General features: G+C 36.2%; 1 protein-coding gene across 2 annotated transcripts; it reads left to right on the top strand.

Moving 5' to 3' along the window:
• Window positions 1-8,395: 8,395 nt before the first annotated feature.
• On the top strand, window positions 8,396-13,016 carry CCL20 (C-C motif chemokine ligand 20). 2 transcript variants are annotated; one of them, XM_074192538.1, is made up of 4 exons: window positions 8,396-8,657; window positions 9,865-9,976; window positions 11,547-11,621; window positions 12,195-13,016. In XM_074192538.1, the coding sequence occupies exons 1-4, from the start codon at window positions 8,576-8,578 to the stop codon at window positions 12,229-12,231; spliced, it is 306 nt and encodes a 101-aa protein (XP_074048639.1). In that variant the 5' UTR covers window positions 8,396-8,575; the 3' UTR covers window positions 12,232-13,016. The 2 variants fall into 2 exon arrangements, with proteins under 2 accessions (XP_074048639.1, XP_074048638.1); XM_074192537.1 differs by having other exon boundaries at window positions 9,862-9,976.
• The last annotated feature ends 4,266 nt before the right edge of the window (window positions 13,017-17,282 follow it).

Below are 17,282 nucleotides of genomic sequence, written 5' to 3'. Positions count from 1 at the left end.
AAAAAAAATTAATCGATTCTTATATTGTTATAGCTGAAAGAAATTTAGAAATCATCTAGCTCCCTCTCATTTTATAGAGGAAAAACAGAGGATGGAGAAAACATCATATATTCAAGGTCATAACAGATTGGAAGGGTTAAGACTTGAATCCAGTTCTTTTAATTGTTCTTTCCTCTTCATTGGGGCTGCCTGGAGGATTAAGTGTGATTACAAGCTTCTCCAAAGCTCCAAGTCAGAAGAGCTATTTTTTTAGTGTTATTTTGTAGGAAGTAATGGTTAGCACACTTAGGGTCTTAATAAGGTTGGGAGAAATATGTTTTTAAACTCTCTTGAAAGTATATTAGACTTCCTGTGGATTCCTAGGAGTGTATCCTTTCAGCACACTCTCATTCTACTTCAACAACTTAATTAAGTAAATGTATTGCTGGAATATACTATGCCAAATGTTGACGGGGGCTTGCTAGATGTTTTTTCACCACATAAGGCTCAGATGATATATGTAATTTCCTTTATTAGCTACTCTGGTAAATAGAGGTAGCAAGTAATATGTCAGAGCTCACTCCTAGAGAATGGTAAATCAGATGTTCATGAGTGCAAACCTAATGAATAATTTTCTCTCCGTTTTTGAGCCAACCCTTTGTCCTGGGAAGACTTCTGGAAAACCATAGTTTCTTCATTATGCCACTGTTCTTGAGTTGAAATGAGCCAAAGGAAAATTTCTAGTAAATTTGTTGTATTTTAAAAATATTCTTTTTTTTATAATTATAATCTTTATATTGTATGATATATTTATAATGATAAGACTGGAGACATTGAGGCTAAGTGGTCCAAATGCTTACAAAGGTAGGACCAAGTTGTGCTTTTCCACTCTTCTTGATACATTAACTCTTTGTTAGACAGTTAAAGTTCACAGTTCCGATTAGATAAAATTTCTGATCAGCTTCAGTGCTCTGAAGTCTTCTCCTCTGCTACCCAAGGCAGTCAAACTAGACCTTCTTCCAATTTCTAGTTCCAATAAAGAAACTCTTCCTACCCAAGTCTTCCCTAATGCTGGTATTCTAAGGGTGACCCTGATCATTTCTCCACCACATCTGAGTATGATTAGGAATGCCCCCTCCCACATTTAAGACTGGTTACCTGTTCTCAGCCAAACCTATTTTTAGGGTATTTAGGGTATATAATTTCACTGCTTGAAACCCAACTTTGAGCATTTTGCCTTTCCAATACATATCCCTCCTCCTTTGCCTTGGATGCCATCGTGTGTGTGTGTGTGTGTGTGTGTGTGTGTGTGTGTGTGTGTGTGTGTGTGTGTAGAGGGAGTCTGTGCTTTTTTCAACCTGCTTATTACACTACATATTATTAAAGCTCTTGTCTGTACCAGTTTCCTGAGTACTAATTTCCTCCAAATTCCTCAACTTAGATCTTTGCTTTAACTTAAGCTGTGAAACAAATTAAGCATCCCTCCTGTGTCTTTCTTTGGAGTTTCTGCAAAATGATGAAGAATGGATTCTGTGATAGGATTTTTAGTGTTGCCTTTGCCTTGATGTACCAGAAATATCCTCAGATCTCCATACTAAAAGGTCATCAATTGGAAGTCATTTATTTAAACATTGATTATATCCTGGATACTGTGCTAAGTGCTGAGGAAAGGAAGTTTATCACAGTCTCTGCCTTCCAAGAATTTATGTTCTATTGGAGAAGTCACAAACACACAAATATGCGCACACACACACACACACACAGAAAGAGAGAGAGAGAGAGAGAGCACTTTTAGGGATGTACAAAGTAAATTTTGTACAAAGTAGATTCAAGATAATATTAAAAGGGAAAAAACACTAAGAGCTAATGACAGGAAAGAAGGGACTTAGGATGTGTCTTGAATGAAATCAGAGATTCCAAAATACAAAAGGTAGGAAGGAAAGCATTCCAGGTATGCAAGGCAGTCTGGAGATAATGAGACTAGGGTTGATTGAGTAAGGAGGTAGAGATGACACGGTCAGAACTGTCTTAGGTAAATCATTTTGGCAGGTGAGTAGATGATAGATTGGTGTAGGAAGAGTTCTGAGGCAGGGAGACCTTTTGGAAGATTATTGCAACAGTTCTGGTAAGAGATGATGAGAGCTTGAACTACCATGTGGCTGGGAGAGCGGAGAAAACAAAACATGGAAGACATGTTGTAAAGGGACAAAATGAGGGAAAGAAGAAAAAGGACCAATATCCAGTTCCCTCCTTTTTTCCTAAACTTTTTCCCTTCTCTATCTGCCCAGAGAAAACAACAAAGCTTTGAGGAGAGGACAAAGTATAAAATGTAGCTATTGTTCCCTTACTTTTAGTATGTAGACTTTGTACCCTTTGATAAATTACAGTGGGATGGAAATACTGATCATGTGACTTCTTGAACTGGACTTCATAAAACAGGGTAGTATAGTAATTAGCATCTAGGGTATGACGACATCAGTTATAAAACCTGCTTTAGATTAAGGACCTTGCAGCAAGAGCTGAAGGGTTTCAGAGATGGGTTTTGATGAATCTAAGCCCTCAGAGTATTTCATAGATGAAGGAAAACATGACAAAGAAAATTTAGAAAATAAATAAGGGGTCCTACTTGAAAATTTGTGTTGCCGAACCAATCATTAAAAAATTAGAGGAAGCTCATTTAAAAGATTTGGGGGAAATTCTAAAAGATGAGAGGGCGGTCTTGAGGATGAATATTAAGAGTTGTTGGCTCATAGAATCAGTTTTAGGACCATGGACCTGGAGCTGCCAGAGACTTTTGAGATGGTAGTCCAAACCCTTCATTTTAGGGATGAGGTAACTGAGATCCAGGTAGGACAACTGACTTGTTCAAGGTCACACAAGTGTCAGAAAGATGTCAATTCACTTCATGATAAAAATAAATCAAAACAAAATGTTGTCCTGGCACAGACTGGTTATGATGGAACTTTGGAATTACCAAATTAAGTCATTTGTGCCTATATGTCTGGTCCCCACATAAGAGCAACCAACCATGTGATATATTTATTTATTTTTGGAAGCTTGGAATGCTTCAAGGATGGGAAGTGGATAAGAAACAGTGGCTATACCACTTCTAATGAGGAAAAGATTGGCCAAATTCTCTGGCTTCTTCTGGAGCAGCCAGCAAGGAGAACAATAGTTTGCATTGGCATTTTTACAGAGATATTTAGAGGTGCCAGAAAGTAGGAAGGCTACTTCATAGGTGGTTTGATGGAATTAAAGTCTAATTTGTAAAAGGGGAGTAGAAAGACTGAGTGGAGAATATATTGTCTGTTGTGAAGAGATCATTTAATCAGAATAGAAGAAAAGAGTGTTTGAGAAGAGGATGGGATACATGATCTAACTGTTTCTCTCTTACCCACTCTGGTATTTGATTTGGATAGTCTTCATTGAGTCATTTAGTATTGGAGTTGATTGGAGACATTCCTCAGCTGAGCCCTCCAATGAGTTGATATATTATAGACCCATATGGGGAACAAATGTAAAACCTGGCTAAAGTAAGCCAGTTAAGGTCTTTGGTTTCCCTTTTCCTTCTCAATGAAATTAGGCAATGCAAATAGATGATCTTTAAGTCACCTTCACTCTAAACTGGGATCCTATGAAGGGATATATTATAACTTAGAATGAATGGGGCAATCAGAAATGCAAATAGGAAAAAAAGGTAGAAGTTTCAAAGGGTCAAAGTGAAGTTTGATATAAGAAAAAAATTTCCTAGCAATTAGATCGCTCCAAAAACGGAATGGTGCTACCTTGGAAATTAGAAAGTTCTCCACTGGAGGTCTTTGTGCAAGGTTGGATTCTTGATTTATTATTGTCTTGGGGGAGGGCAGACTTGTTCTATTATTGGTTAGACTAGGTACCTCAGAGCTCTTTTCCAACTCTAATTCTGTTTAATTGTGATTTCGGATCCAGCCTACCAAAGCTATTTATTATGTTAATGGAATCAGCACAATCACTCAGTAAACCCTGTCACATTGTAAATGCTGAAAGACTTGGAATCCTCCAAGTTTCCACCTCTGGAGGAGGAGGGTGGCACTAGTGAAACCAGAGATTTGTAAACATCCCCAATCTAAAACTCAGTGAAAGGAAAAGAACAATGAGCAGTGATTCAGAACACTTCTCTTACCACAGAGAGCTTAGTGGTTTTTACTCAAGCCAACCCAGATGATCTTTTCAAGAGTAGATTCTTGTCTTCAAGGCCTTCCAGTGAGAATGAGGCTGACTGACTGAAGAAAAGCTTAAAACCTTAATTGGAAAAGTCTGCATGGGACAGTATTGTGGTCATTTGAAGATGGGCAGATTAAAGAGATGAGATCCTTCATTGAGGAAAGTTAAATGAAGCACTACTCACAAAAGCAGGAAAAGAACTAAGTTCTATGCTTAGGTTGTGGGAAATCCCCCCTAAATTCTTTTAACTTCAGGAGAGAGGGTCTTTTGTGATTTCAGATCTAGTCTAATTCATGTTACTTATTATTTTAATGGAATAGGCACAGTCACACAGTAACCGTCCCCCCCGCCCCAGCACATTGTAAGGGTTCATTGTAAGGTGTTGCATGACAGTTTGTCTAAAAGATTTAGCATCTTTTGCAATGAGAATACTATCCACAAGGAAAATAGCAAAGATTCTTAAAGAAAAAGGTAGGGTAGCTAGGTGGTGCAGTGGATAGAGCACTAGCACTGGAGCTGGGAGGACCTGAGTTCAAATTTGACCTCAGGCAGTTAATAATTCCTTAGCTGTGTGACCTTGGACAAGTCACTTAATCTCGTTGCCTTGCAAAAATCCTCCCTGACAAAAAGGAAGAGGTAGGGGGAAATCATGTTAAGGTTGAGGTATCATTACCCCCTAAAAGACTAAGATCATGAAATGGGAAAGGGGGCAGGGGTATATGAAAGAATGGACCTAGATGATACAGAAAATTTTTTAAGTTCAAAGTTTGCTACAGAGCTCAGTACCTTCTTTTTCTTCCTTATTCCATCAGCTGTGAAAGGTGCCTCTTCCACAAAAGAAACAATAAAACCCCTGTCTTCATTTCGTATATTCTTATTTTTAACAAATTTCCCCCAGGCCTCCACCCCTATCCTCTCCTCCATGTAAGCTCATTAAAGGCAGAGGCAGTTATAATTTTTGCTTTTGTATTCTGGGATCTAGCACAGGGTCTGGCACATAGCAGCCGCTTAACAAATATTTCTTGGTTGATTTAATAGGCAGTACAAGTTCAAGATTGAGGCAATTGCTTTTTTCCCAGCATCAGCCCAATTTTTCAACTGGCTGTTTATGATTTCCATTCCTTGTAGACTTGGCATAGTTTAGAACACTTTCTGTGAGAGGAAAATTAAGCAATCACTTTATCAAAATGCATACGTTTTGTAAGTCTGGGATTTCACAAACAGTTCTCACATTTGAGGAAAATAGACCTCTTAAATTTTCAATACTTCTTTTCTTTCTTTTTTTTAAAAATCTGAACAGAAACCTGGCTACATGGTGAGATGGGTGACATGGCAAATACAATTGCATCCAATAGTGCAAGAGTTACAAAAGAAAACTGAATTTCACCACCCACATTGAGAGTCATGGTGCGATGATGAAATCAAATTAAATTGAATCATATGTTTGAATACTGAAAATGGACATGTGCTCAAAAGGGCATTCCATCTTTATTTTCATTGATGGAAAAAATCAGTTCAGTGGCATAGGATAAACCATGGATTGAGAAATGAATCCTGACTCTGTCACTGACTTAGTTTTTCATAGACTCAGTGAAATGAAGTCATTGGACCTCTGAGTTCCCTCCTACCCCGCCCCCCCCATCTTCTAATATTTGGTAATCTATGATAGAGAGCTCTAGCAGGTGATTTAATGATGAAAAAATGTTGTTCTCAAGATATTGGGTGGTCTTGTGAAAGTATTTTTTTTTTACCTGGGATCAGGAGAAAGACCATCTAGACCAATACCTTCATTTCAGAGGGGGAAGTTAAGACCCAGAGAGTGATTAAGGTCATACAGGTGAGATGTAGCAGGGCCAACATTTGAACCCAGCTTCTCTCTCTCTCCAATCCTACCTCTTTGATAGTGTGCTTCTGTTTCTCCAACCATAAAATAAGAGTATTGGAGGAAAAGAAATACATATATTCAGCTACCATCACCATCTCCTGCCCACAGAGGGAAAGGCATGGAGATGAGAGTGGAGGGAGATAGGACCAACATGTTAAAGCAGAAGGAAAAATGTCTCTAGAGTCATAAGACCTGGACTAAAATTTCCACCTCTCTCAATATCTGTGACCTTGGACAAGTCACTTCCCCCAGTTCCCTAAACCCCTTGGTTTCTTCAAGTCTTCATTAAATTCCTATCTTCTGTAAAAAGCCTTTTCCAGGTTTCCTTAATCTTCAAATCTCCTTTCTGAGATTGCCCAAATTTACTCTCCTGTTTAAAGGTAGTTTTTTGCCTGTTGTCTCTTTTCCTTAGACTGTGAGTCCCTTGAAAGCAAGGACCATCTTTGTCTCTCTCTCTCTCTCTCTGTATATATATATATATATATATATATATATATATATATATGCAGATATATATGTATATATATATGTTTATATTTAGCCCAGAATTTAATAAATGCCATTTGATTGATTAAACTTTTCTTCCCTGGCCTCATATGTAAAAGGAGCAGGTTAGATTAGATAGCCACTAATGTTCCTTCCAGCTTTAAACCTATGATATTATGGTCCTATGATACTATATGGAGAGAAAAAAAACATAAAGGAACATGTAATGAAGGAGACACCCACAAAGGGGAATAAAAAGGAAGAGGGAATCATACTTGCCCAATAGGTAAACATTCCTATACCTTATTTCCCTGAACATAACACAAGGTTATTATTTTTTGCTCTTATTTTTTTATTTTGTTAATTTTTGCTCTTAGTTTTTTTGTTTTGTTTTATTCTACATTAATTCATTTAGTCATGCACAAATCTATATTTATTCATTTAATCATGCACAAAAATCCATTTTAAATATTAATTTCAATATTATTTAAATTATTATTTTATAATTCAATATGTCCATTATGTGTTACAATAGACATACTAAATGCATCCATCTGGCTGATGATATTAACTGGGGTATATTTTGGGGGGGCAGGGCTGATATTACAAATATCATTTGAATGAATGAAAAAATCATTCTAGGGCTTATTTTCAAGGAAATACAGTAGTATGGGATGACTTGCCCTTATCTTATTCTGCTGGGTCAAACCTTTACTTGTCATTGCTCATTGAGATTTCAATTATTATTTAGTATGTAGTGTTATATATTCTTTTTAAAAATTTTTTTAAGGCAATGGGGTTAAATGATTTCTCCAAGGTCACACAGCTAGGCTATTATTAAGTGTCTGAGGTCAGATTTGAACTCAATCTTCCTGACTCCAGGGCTGGTACTCTATCCACTAACCCCAACACATTTTATATTCTACAGCATTAATTAAGCTCTATATTATTAAGAACTATTGTCTAAGCACTGTTTAATCTCTAAGTACTTATAAATTCTTTTTTCTACCAGATGCCAAGTTAAATACTGAGAAAATACAAAGGTGAATTAAAAATCTCTCCCCTTCAAGAACTGTCATTCTACCAAGTGACATCATATTGTTCAAAAGTCTTTAAATAAATCATAATCTCAATAATTAAATCACAAATTTCCAAATCATAGCTATAGAAACTTAGGAAAGGAATGAAACAAGAACCATTCTTCAGGTTGGAGAACTAGTAGATTTTTCAGGATATTGTTTACATTTGAAATGAAATCAGTTCAGCCAGGGATTTAATCCTTTGGCTCCTGCATCAGGGTTGATGACTCCAAAGTTTTATATTTTAGGACACTTCAGTTCCCATGGTTTTCCCCACCCACAAGAATATTAGTAATCATTCCAGTAATATTTTAATACCATCCTGTACCTTAAAACAGAACCTCAGGGGCCTTTGGCAGGGATTCTATATCTGACATGAACTACAGAATATTATGCAAGAGCTCAGTGGGCATCCCACCTAATCGTCCCCCTCCTTGAAAGCTTAGAGAAAGCAAATAAGGTAAAACCATACTAGGTTGACTTTGGAATGTTAGAATGTCACTGAGTGGGGCTGACCTTGGTTTGATCATAAACCAGATTTACTTCATATATAGAGTGATAACTTAGCACTGAGCTACTGTTTTTCCCTTGCCAGGAGTCATAAGCTCCTTATCCTCTTTGTAAATCATCTCATAAATGTCTTAGCTCAGCTAGAAGATTGAAAAAGTTGTTTTATTAATCAGCATATAATTTTCTTTCCTTGGGAAAAGAAGGAACATTTCCCTGAGTGCTTTTTTTTTTCATGATGACATTGGAGAGCAGGTTCATCTGTGAGGGGAAAACCCAAGGGAACACGCCTTCTGTGGACATTCCCAGCTCTCAGTAGCTGTATATAAGTAAGTCTGTCTTCTGGGTGATTGCTCACATCTGCCAGCTCAGGCTAACTGGTCTTCCAGCACTCACACGAGCCACAAGTCCCAACGGCTTAGGATACAGAGTTAAGATGATTCTAGCTGGCAACAAGACCCTGCTTTGGGCCTCTTTGATGGCTGTGTTGCTGTCCTACCTCTGTGATGTGTCTCAAGGTGAGTGGCACTCATTTCTTTGGCAAAGATGTGTCCTCCTTTTTGTAAGGAGTAAGGAGTTTATCCTGAAAGACCATGACAGGTAAGTCCCTGAAATGGGATGATGGTGGAGAAGGATCCAGTCCTATGCTTCTTTCTTTCCTGGGAATAGAATTCAAAAGTGGGAAGGAAAATATGGATTGGTATCAAGCTAAGAGAGCAACAAGGTAAAACTTAAGAGACAGGCAGACAGATTTGAATTTATCTGCTTTTTTTTCTTTATTCAAGATTCAGTTCAGGTGCCACCTCTTCTAGGAAGCTTTCCTTGAGCTCCCTAGATGAAAGCTTTCCACCAAAATTCCCCAGCCCCCGGGGCAACAAGGTGGAACAGTGGATAGAGCACCAGCCCTAGAGTCTGGAGGATCTGAGTTCAAATCCAGCTCAGACACTTGATATTTGTGAGCTATGTGACCTTAGGCAAATCACTTAACCCTAGTGTCTTAAAAAAAAAAAAACACCATCAAAAAATTTCCCTGACACTTTTGATGAGATCATAAATTGTACTTTGTAAATGTACCTCTTGTATCCCTTCCTTGGTTTGCTACATATCCCTTGTTGGTGCAGCTAGGTGATGCAGTATGTAGAGCACTAGCTCTGGAGGCAGGAGGACCGGAGTTCAAATCTGGTCCCAGACACTTGACACTTATTAGCTGTATGACCTTGGGCAGGTCACTTCATCCTGTTTACTTCAAATCCAGGGCCAGCTTCAGTCGTCCTGATTCATATCTGGCCACTGGACCCAGATGGCTCTGGGGGAGAAACTGAGGCTGGTGACTTAGCACAGCCCCCCTTCACTCAAATCCTATTCCCAGGCTTGTCATGGCATCATCTCCTTGATGTTGTAGTCTTCTTTGAGAATGAAGAACACACATCATCATCATCATTATAGTCCCTTGGAGGGACAGAGACTTTTCCTAGGAGAAACCACTGGAATTTATATGAAAATAGCTGATTGATGTTCTCCCAACTATAGAAACTAGCCCTTAAGAGTAAGGATGGGAAGCAGCATTAACTTTTATGTCCTGAAAAAGCTAATTCAGTGAATAAGTAGAAGATGCACTGAATGAGGCCAACTCACTAGATACCTAGAGCTTTCACTGTTCCTAGAATGTCTTATTATAAGATGACTTCATTCCTAATGATTGATTTCCTCTTGTCCTTTCAGCAGCAAGCAGCTTTGATTGTTGCCTTGGATATACAGAACGTCAAGTCCCTGTTAAATGGATCAGAGACTATACAGAACAGTGGTCGTACGAAGCTTGTGACATTGACGCCATCATGTAAGTGTTGAATGAGTGAAAAGATATACTTTTGGAAATCTCTGTGGCTAAAAGAGAAATACTTTGGAAGTCAGCCTCAACCATACATTTTAGAACTTCAACTAAGTAATAAGCTTCAAGTAGGCAACTCTGTAAACAGATGTAATATCAACTGGTCAATAAACATTTACGTGTCTACGATGTGCCAGTGCTGGGGAATACCTAAGGAGGATAGTTCAAAATATATCAAGTAAATAAATATGTACCAACCTGGTACACATAGAATAAATAGAACTCAAATGGCAGAAGGAAGGCACTGGAATAGGAAGCCAAGAGGCAGATATGACAGGGGAGAACATTTCAGCTATGGGTGAAATCCCTACAGATGTAAGTTATATACATATTTATTATATATATATATTATATAATATATATATATATAATATTATATATACACACACATACATATATTATCTGGATGATGAATAGCAAACAGCTTCTCTCCTTTTAATTATTTTTAATTTTTAGGCATGCAATATGGACCACAAAGGTGGTAGCATCCTAGATAGAGCACTATACTTATATAGTCAAAAACATCAATGCTCAAATTCCATTTCTAGCATTTAACCTCTCTGGGCTTCAGACAAATCTCAAAGACTTCTCAACTAAGTTTTAGATAGCTTGTGACTTTCCTCTGAAAGGACCATCCACCAGTGAATCTTAGAGTTTTGATGTACAGGTTATTAGAATGTCAGGAAAGCTAGAAGTAACATTATTATTTAGGGATTTCCCCAGATGAATACTGTGTATGAAGAAATGAATGACTATCAAAGCACAGTTTGTGTTATGATGCCTTATCTCTGAGTTCTAAATTAAATTCTAAAGACACTTCATGATATATCTTAATTAGAAGTGACAAGAACATGTTTATATACAGTGCTCAAAAATCTTTACTAGCTTAATACATTCTATATCACATAAGATAGACTATGTTCATATATTTATATATTTATATTTACATATACTTTTACACATTCCCCAAACATTTTTGTGAGGTATGTAATGTAAATATTAGAAAAGAGAAAAATGAGACTGGAGCGGTAGCAGAGAATTGCATAGGTGGAAAAGACCTTAGATACCATCTAGTCCAATGTATAGCTAAACAAAGAACCAACTACAACATACCTGACAAGTGATTGTTAATCCTTTTCTTGAAGACAATAGGGTGAAGTGATTTGCTCAAATACTTGGAGCCCAGCTTTTCTCACTCTGAGTCCAGGTTCTTCCCATTAAGCTAAGATAGCTAACAAATAAGGTGACATGCCATCTTTCCCATCATCCTCAGTACTAGAATGGGGGAAGAGCAGGATGTTCTTATTGAACTTGGGATCCACTGTATTTTCTTCTATGAAAATATGTTTGTGGTTCTGGTTTTGTCACCAATGTGTCTGGTTGATGATTATTCCCATTTGGATTTGAAAACAACTGACTGTTTTAATTATGTAAAATAAACAATTTCTCTTGAGAATACAATTTAAAAACTTAGGTGTTCAAAGCATAAAATAACCAAAGGTTTTTTTTCTCCCTCTAGCTTTTATGCCAGAAAACACATTGTGTGTGCTGATCCAAGTGAATTATGGGTGAAAAATGCCATTAAGATTTTAAGGTATTGTGATATACAAGTATGATCCTGTCTCCCAATGCATGTGAATGGGTGGGGAATATTTTTCTGTTGACATTCTGGTTTTGGGGGGATCCTCCTCAGTCTGGTACTTAGAGCCCTAACTTTGTAAATGAGGAAAATTTGGCTATTTTTAGCTTTTGAAGTATTTCTGTTCCATTTCTGCTCCCCTACCTACCTTGGGAGCAAAGCATTACTTGTAAATTCACCTATATGTCATTGCTGTTCTAGCTTAGTTCCAATGTGACACCTTAGAAACTCCCCTCCCCACCCCCTCCCAATTGGGGAGGCAATCATGATCCTGGAATTCTCTCTGTGGTCTATGCAAATTCACCATTAGGGCTATTTATGAACAGTTTTTCTTCATAGATCTGTTTCTTGTTCAAGTATCTGGTAACAAGAATAGATTTGGGGACTCATAAAGAGATCATGGAAAAGAGAGAACTTGATGATTCATAAAAATCAAGCTGCATGGATAGACATCATTGTAATTGTTGGCAATTACCCATCTGCTTGTTTCACTGAGTGTGTCTCTGTTTCTTTTTTTAATTGTTCCAGACGAAGGAAGATGTCAAAGCTATTGAAATGGAATTAGGAAAAGGACTGAAGGACCAAAGAACCTAATAGGTTGAAATTTCCACTCGCACATCATTGTGTGCTTGCCATCTTTCATTGGATCTATCCAATTAGTGAAGTTGATTCATATTGCATCGTAGTTTTGCTTTTTTAAGCATGATATATATATATTTTTTCTATTTTTCTTTTATGTTGTTGTTTTTATAGATAACGAGCTCATATGTCCACTGAATGTTTGTCATTTAAAACTTTTCCCAACATGTCCCTAACCTAAACTTCCAGTCTGTGTCCTTCACACACACACAATAATCCATCTTCACTCCCTACACCTTTGTCCTGGCTATGCCTCAATTCTGGAATGCACTTCTTCCTCACTTCCACTACTTGGAAACTTAGATTTCCTTCAAAGTTCCACTCAATGCTACCTACTTGGGAAAGCTCTTCCTGAGTCCTGTAGAAGCTCCTCCCCCAAATTTTATTTATTTTTCATATTCTTGTACATATATGTATACATGTTCGGTCTTCCTTGATAGAATGTAATTCCCTTGAGGGCCCTGACTGTTTCTGAGCACTAGCATAGGAGCTGGCTTAATCAGTCTATAGAGCAGTAAGCTAATTTGTTGTTATTATTATTTGATATTTAGTTATTTGAAGAATTGAAGTCTTATTATTAACTTTATTTTTTTGGTAAGAGCATTTTGAATTCTTTTATTTGTGTGGTTTATTCCAACCAATGTTTGATGTTTCATTCAATGTTACCCTTTTCCATGAAAATGATAGAAAATTGTTGATCTTAACAATAAAAGAAGCAAATAAATAACTAAATAGCCAATGATTTTTGACTAAATTATTTTCGCTAAATTACTATCTACTACAAAATTTATTAATTTGTTATAGGCATACACTTTCTTCTAGTTATATACCCCAGTTCTATATGTCAATGTCATGGAAAATTTAGAAAAAATTATTCCACTTTCTATATTAGTCATCATATATATGGAATGTATTATGTAAGAATAATAATGGGATACTTTTGAGGAAAGGCATCCAAACCAGAAATTAGAAGTATTTCTTTTAAAATTTCATGTCTTATTTTTGTTAATGTAAATTAGAGTTGATTTAAAGAACATTATGGGCATTTAGAATTAACCAAAGTATTGAAAACTGCTTTGGAAAGTCATCCAGACTTACTGTCAAAGGCAGGGCCCTCCTCATAGTCATGTCAGTATAGATTTAAGTATAGATTCCCAATTATTTTCTCTTAAGCAAACTCCAAAAATAAAATTAATTCTCAATGTAGGATTCAAAGTTGATTACCTCACTCTTCTCCATTTGTAACATAGCAGAAAGCTAAATAAAGAAATAAAATAAAATTCTGTTTGCCTGAAATAGTTTACAAAGCCCATGTACTAGTACCCACTTATTTTACTCAATAGGAGAACCCCTTTGGCATTCAAAAGGAGCTCTTTTTGATTTTACATATAATTATAAAAAGATAAGTTACCTGATTTTTAAATTGGGTGCAAAGACAATAAAATCTGAGTTCAAAAGTGATCTCAAACATTAACTTATCTGTGTGATCCTGGGCAAATTACCTAGCCTCTGCCTACCTCAGGTTGCTCATCAGTAAAAATGAGGATGATAATACACCTACCATTTAAGTTGTTTAGAGGATAAAGGGAAAAAAAGTTTTTAAATCAATTGGCAAAAATCAATATCATTACCAATATACACATAAACTGGAAATAGAAATCTCCTGCCATAGGTCAATGTATTGGCAGTGGACTATCAGAAGTGAGAAGTGATAGCTTAAGAATCCAAAATTAGAGTGAAAAGCCACAAACAAAATAAATGGAAGACCTCATAGAATTCTAGAACCATTTATACTGGGGCAAACACATGTCTATGCCTTAGTGTTACATTAAAGCATAACTATCTTACACAGAGCAATAAATGGCCTGAAGTCAACAAGAAATAGTTAAATTGTATTTAATAGCTTCTATTTAAGAAAGCCAAAAAAATAGAACCTAGAAATATTTTATCTAAAATGGTTAAAATAAACATTTATATTGCTGTTAAAAGTTTGATTTAAAATTTTATTTGGGAGGCTCAAATTGAAGAACCCCAAGGTTACTATGATTAACTTTTACCCTTTCCCTTCAAAGTTGATTAGATAATTACTATTTTTGTCTCTGTTTTTTTCTTTTTTCCCAGCTTTCCTTACTTTATTTTTTCAATACCTTTTTCTTCTACATCAATTCTGTATTTAATTCCACTCATTCAACTTCAAGGCCTTCCAGTCACTCCTTGTCTCAAACTCAGTAGCCAGTTACTTCTCTCTCTCTCACACTCTAAATCACTCTCTCTCTCTCTCTCTCTCTCTCTCCACAAAAACACACACACACACACACACACACACACACACACACACACACATATATATATGTACACATACACAGATATCTTGAGAAGCAAAGAGTAACATTAGTTTATTTGTCTATGAATAATGTACTGCAGACTAGATCTGTGATTTCATTAATTTAGTGAATGTAGATCAACACCTCACCATGGCTGGCTGGCTGGTACAATGGATAGGGCACTGGGTTTGAAATCAGGAAGAGTCATCTTCATGAGTTCAAATCTGTCCTCAGACACTTATTAACTGTATAACTCTGGGCAAGTCATTTAATTGTGTTTGTTTCAGTTTCCATCTGTAAAATGATTTGGAGAAGGAAATGACAAATGTTGTAGTATCTTTGCCCAAAAAACCACCAAAATGGGGTCATGAAGAGTTGGGTAGCACTGAAATGGCTCAACATTAATGCAACAAAGCATCTTGATAAGGAAAGAAAAGGTAAACATCAATCAGTTTGTCTGCGAATAATGTACTTGAGACTGGACACTGTAATTTCATTGACTCAATGAACTCCCCAGTGAGACTACTGATTGGTCTATCTATCTATCTATCTATCTATCTATCTATCTATCTATGTATATATATATATATACATATGTGTATATATATACATATATATGTATATATATGTATATATGTATATATATATATATGTATATGTAGTCTAACTTCCTCTAGCAGCTCCTAGTTACTTAGAGTTAATTGACTTGCCAAGATTCATGCAACCAGTATCTTAGATAGAACCTGAGTCCAAGTCTTTCCAGGTTTGAGATTTTATCTCTAGCCACTATTCCAAGCTGCCTCTGTTTATAGGAAAGAAAAAAATCAGTGAGGATTAGTGACTTCCAGGTTGGACTGGAAGAAGATGAAGAAGATGAGGGAATTTTTAAGACTACAAAACATAACAGTTTTGAATTTTGTGGGTAAGGATAGCGGATGTTAAGAATAAAACTGGGTTGGGTCTGCTGAGAATGGAAGATTTCTTGGATGAGGTAGAGAATTCTGACCAAAGAGGCTTAAGCTGATTGGTGCTCACACTAAGGTTTAGCATCTCTGTGATGAATCTCAGAGTCACCAGGTTGCCGAAAGAAAGCAAATTGACCTAGGTCAGTAAAGAAAGAGGTCAAAGTTCCCCTCACTGATGAGTTGAGAAATGGGCTTGTATGTAATTCCAGAATCTTAAAATAACAAACTTGTGAGTCATAGCTTAAACTAATAAAAAGATAAAAGTCACTAATGTGACCATATCTTTAGCAACCAGATACATGACAAGATCAAGGAGAATCATAAGTTCATTGACTCTTTGAGCTGAACAAACCATTTAAATCATCTAGTAAACTTTCTTGTTTATTAAAAAGGAAACTAGTTTATAAAAATTGCATAATATTATGGTTAAAACCAATTCTTTAAAAGTTTACAACACACCACTCATTAAGTGATATAAAATTTGAAGTATTTTAATATTAAATCACAACAATCTTGAAATACTGTAGTCATGACTTTATTATCCCCCCCCCTTGCAATTTCCTCATTGGATAAAACTTAATAAGCACATATTAAGTGTAAATTGATCTCAACAAATTCAAGAGGCTGATAGTCTTTGAGGAGAGTGTTGGATTTGAGTCCATTCAAACATGTGAAATATTGGAACTTCATATCATCAGATTTTGGACCAAGGAGAAACTGGATTCTTTTGAGGAAAAACAGTAGTTGTATTGAAGTATTTCAGGGCATCTAAGTCCAATCTAGAAATCATCAACATGTCTTCTTGCTTCACCTGTTAGCCATGGTTTTATATCAGCTAGGGAAGGGGCTTCAGAGACCCTCTCCCACAGTCCACTATTTTTTTTACAAATGGATCCCATTCATCAAAACTAACACGTGGCCTTGATTCTGAAGGAACCTATTGCCAAATGTTGACTCAGAGATTTGGGGAGCAATGAGATCTCATATTTACCTCCCATGTATATATATATATATATATATATATATATATATATATATATATATATTTTATATATATATATATATTATATTTTGAATCATAGATAGCTAGATGACCCAACGAATAGATTATTAGACCTGAAATCAGGAAATCCCGAGTTTAAGCCTTAGACACTAGCTATATGATCCTGGGCACCTTTAATCTTTATTTCCCTCAGTTTCCTTATCTATAAAATGGGCGCCTTAACTTCCATTTGCCTCAGGTTCCTTATCTATAAAATGGGAATAATAATGGCCTACCCCCTAAGGTGATTATGAGGATCAAAAGAAATAATAGTTGTAAAATGCTTCGCATTTAGTAGGTACTATATAATTATTATTATCAAATGTCTTCATTAGTTTTCTCCATTTGAGTTCATATCTGATCATCTTAATTTAGTTGATACTTTATATCTTTTGCTTTGGCATTGGTTCTGATTTTCTTTTATTCACCTCCTTCAGAGACACGTTTTGTTTTAAAGATAGCAATTTGTTTCAGTTATCTTTTCAGCACATTTTACCCCACCCCTCATTTCCCTTATGCATTAGGAAATATAGTTGGTGCTCTTGATTCAGCTTGACTCTCCCTTTAGAATTTTCCTTTTATCTTCATCATGTGACTGGATTACACAGTCTTCTCACAGTAACTGGAGAGTTGTTCAGATAAAAAT

Source organism: Macrotis lagotis, chromosome 6 (assembly GCF_037893015.1).
Source record: "Macrotis lagotis isolate mMagLag1 chromosome 6, bilby.v1.9.chrom.fasta, whole genome shotgun sequence".
Taxonomy (NCBI): Eukaryota; Metazoa; Chordata; class Mammalia; order Peramelemorphia; family Peramelidae; genus Macrotis; species Macrotis lagotis.
Note: the sequence above shows the minus strand (reverse complement) of the source record. Positions and strands in the feature narration are given on the sequence as shown.

Coding starts and splice junctions, on each gene's coding strand:
- CCL20 (XM_074192537.1), top strand. CDS start 8,576: ATGATTCTAGCTGGCAACAAGACCCTGCTTTGGGCCTCTTTGATGGCT. Junction 9,977..11,546: donor TGTGACATTGACGCCATCAT/GTAAGTGTTGAA, acceptor TTCTCCCTCTAG/CTTTTATGCCAGAAAACACA. Junction 11,622..12,194: donor AATGCCATTAAGATTTTAAG/GTATTGTGATAT, acceptor TAATTGTTCCAG/ACGAAGGAAGATGTCAAAGC.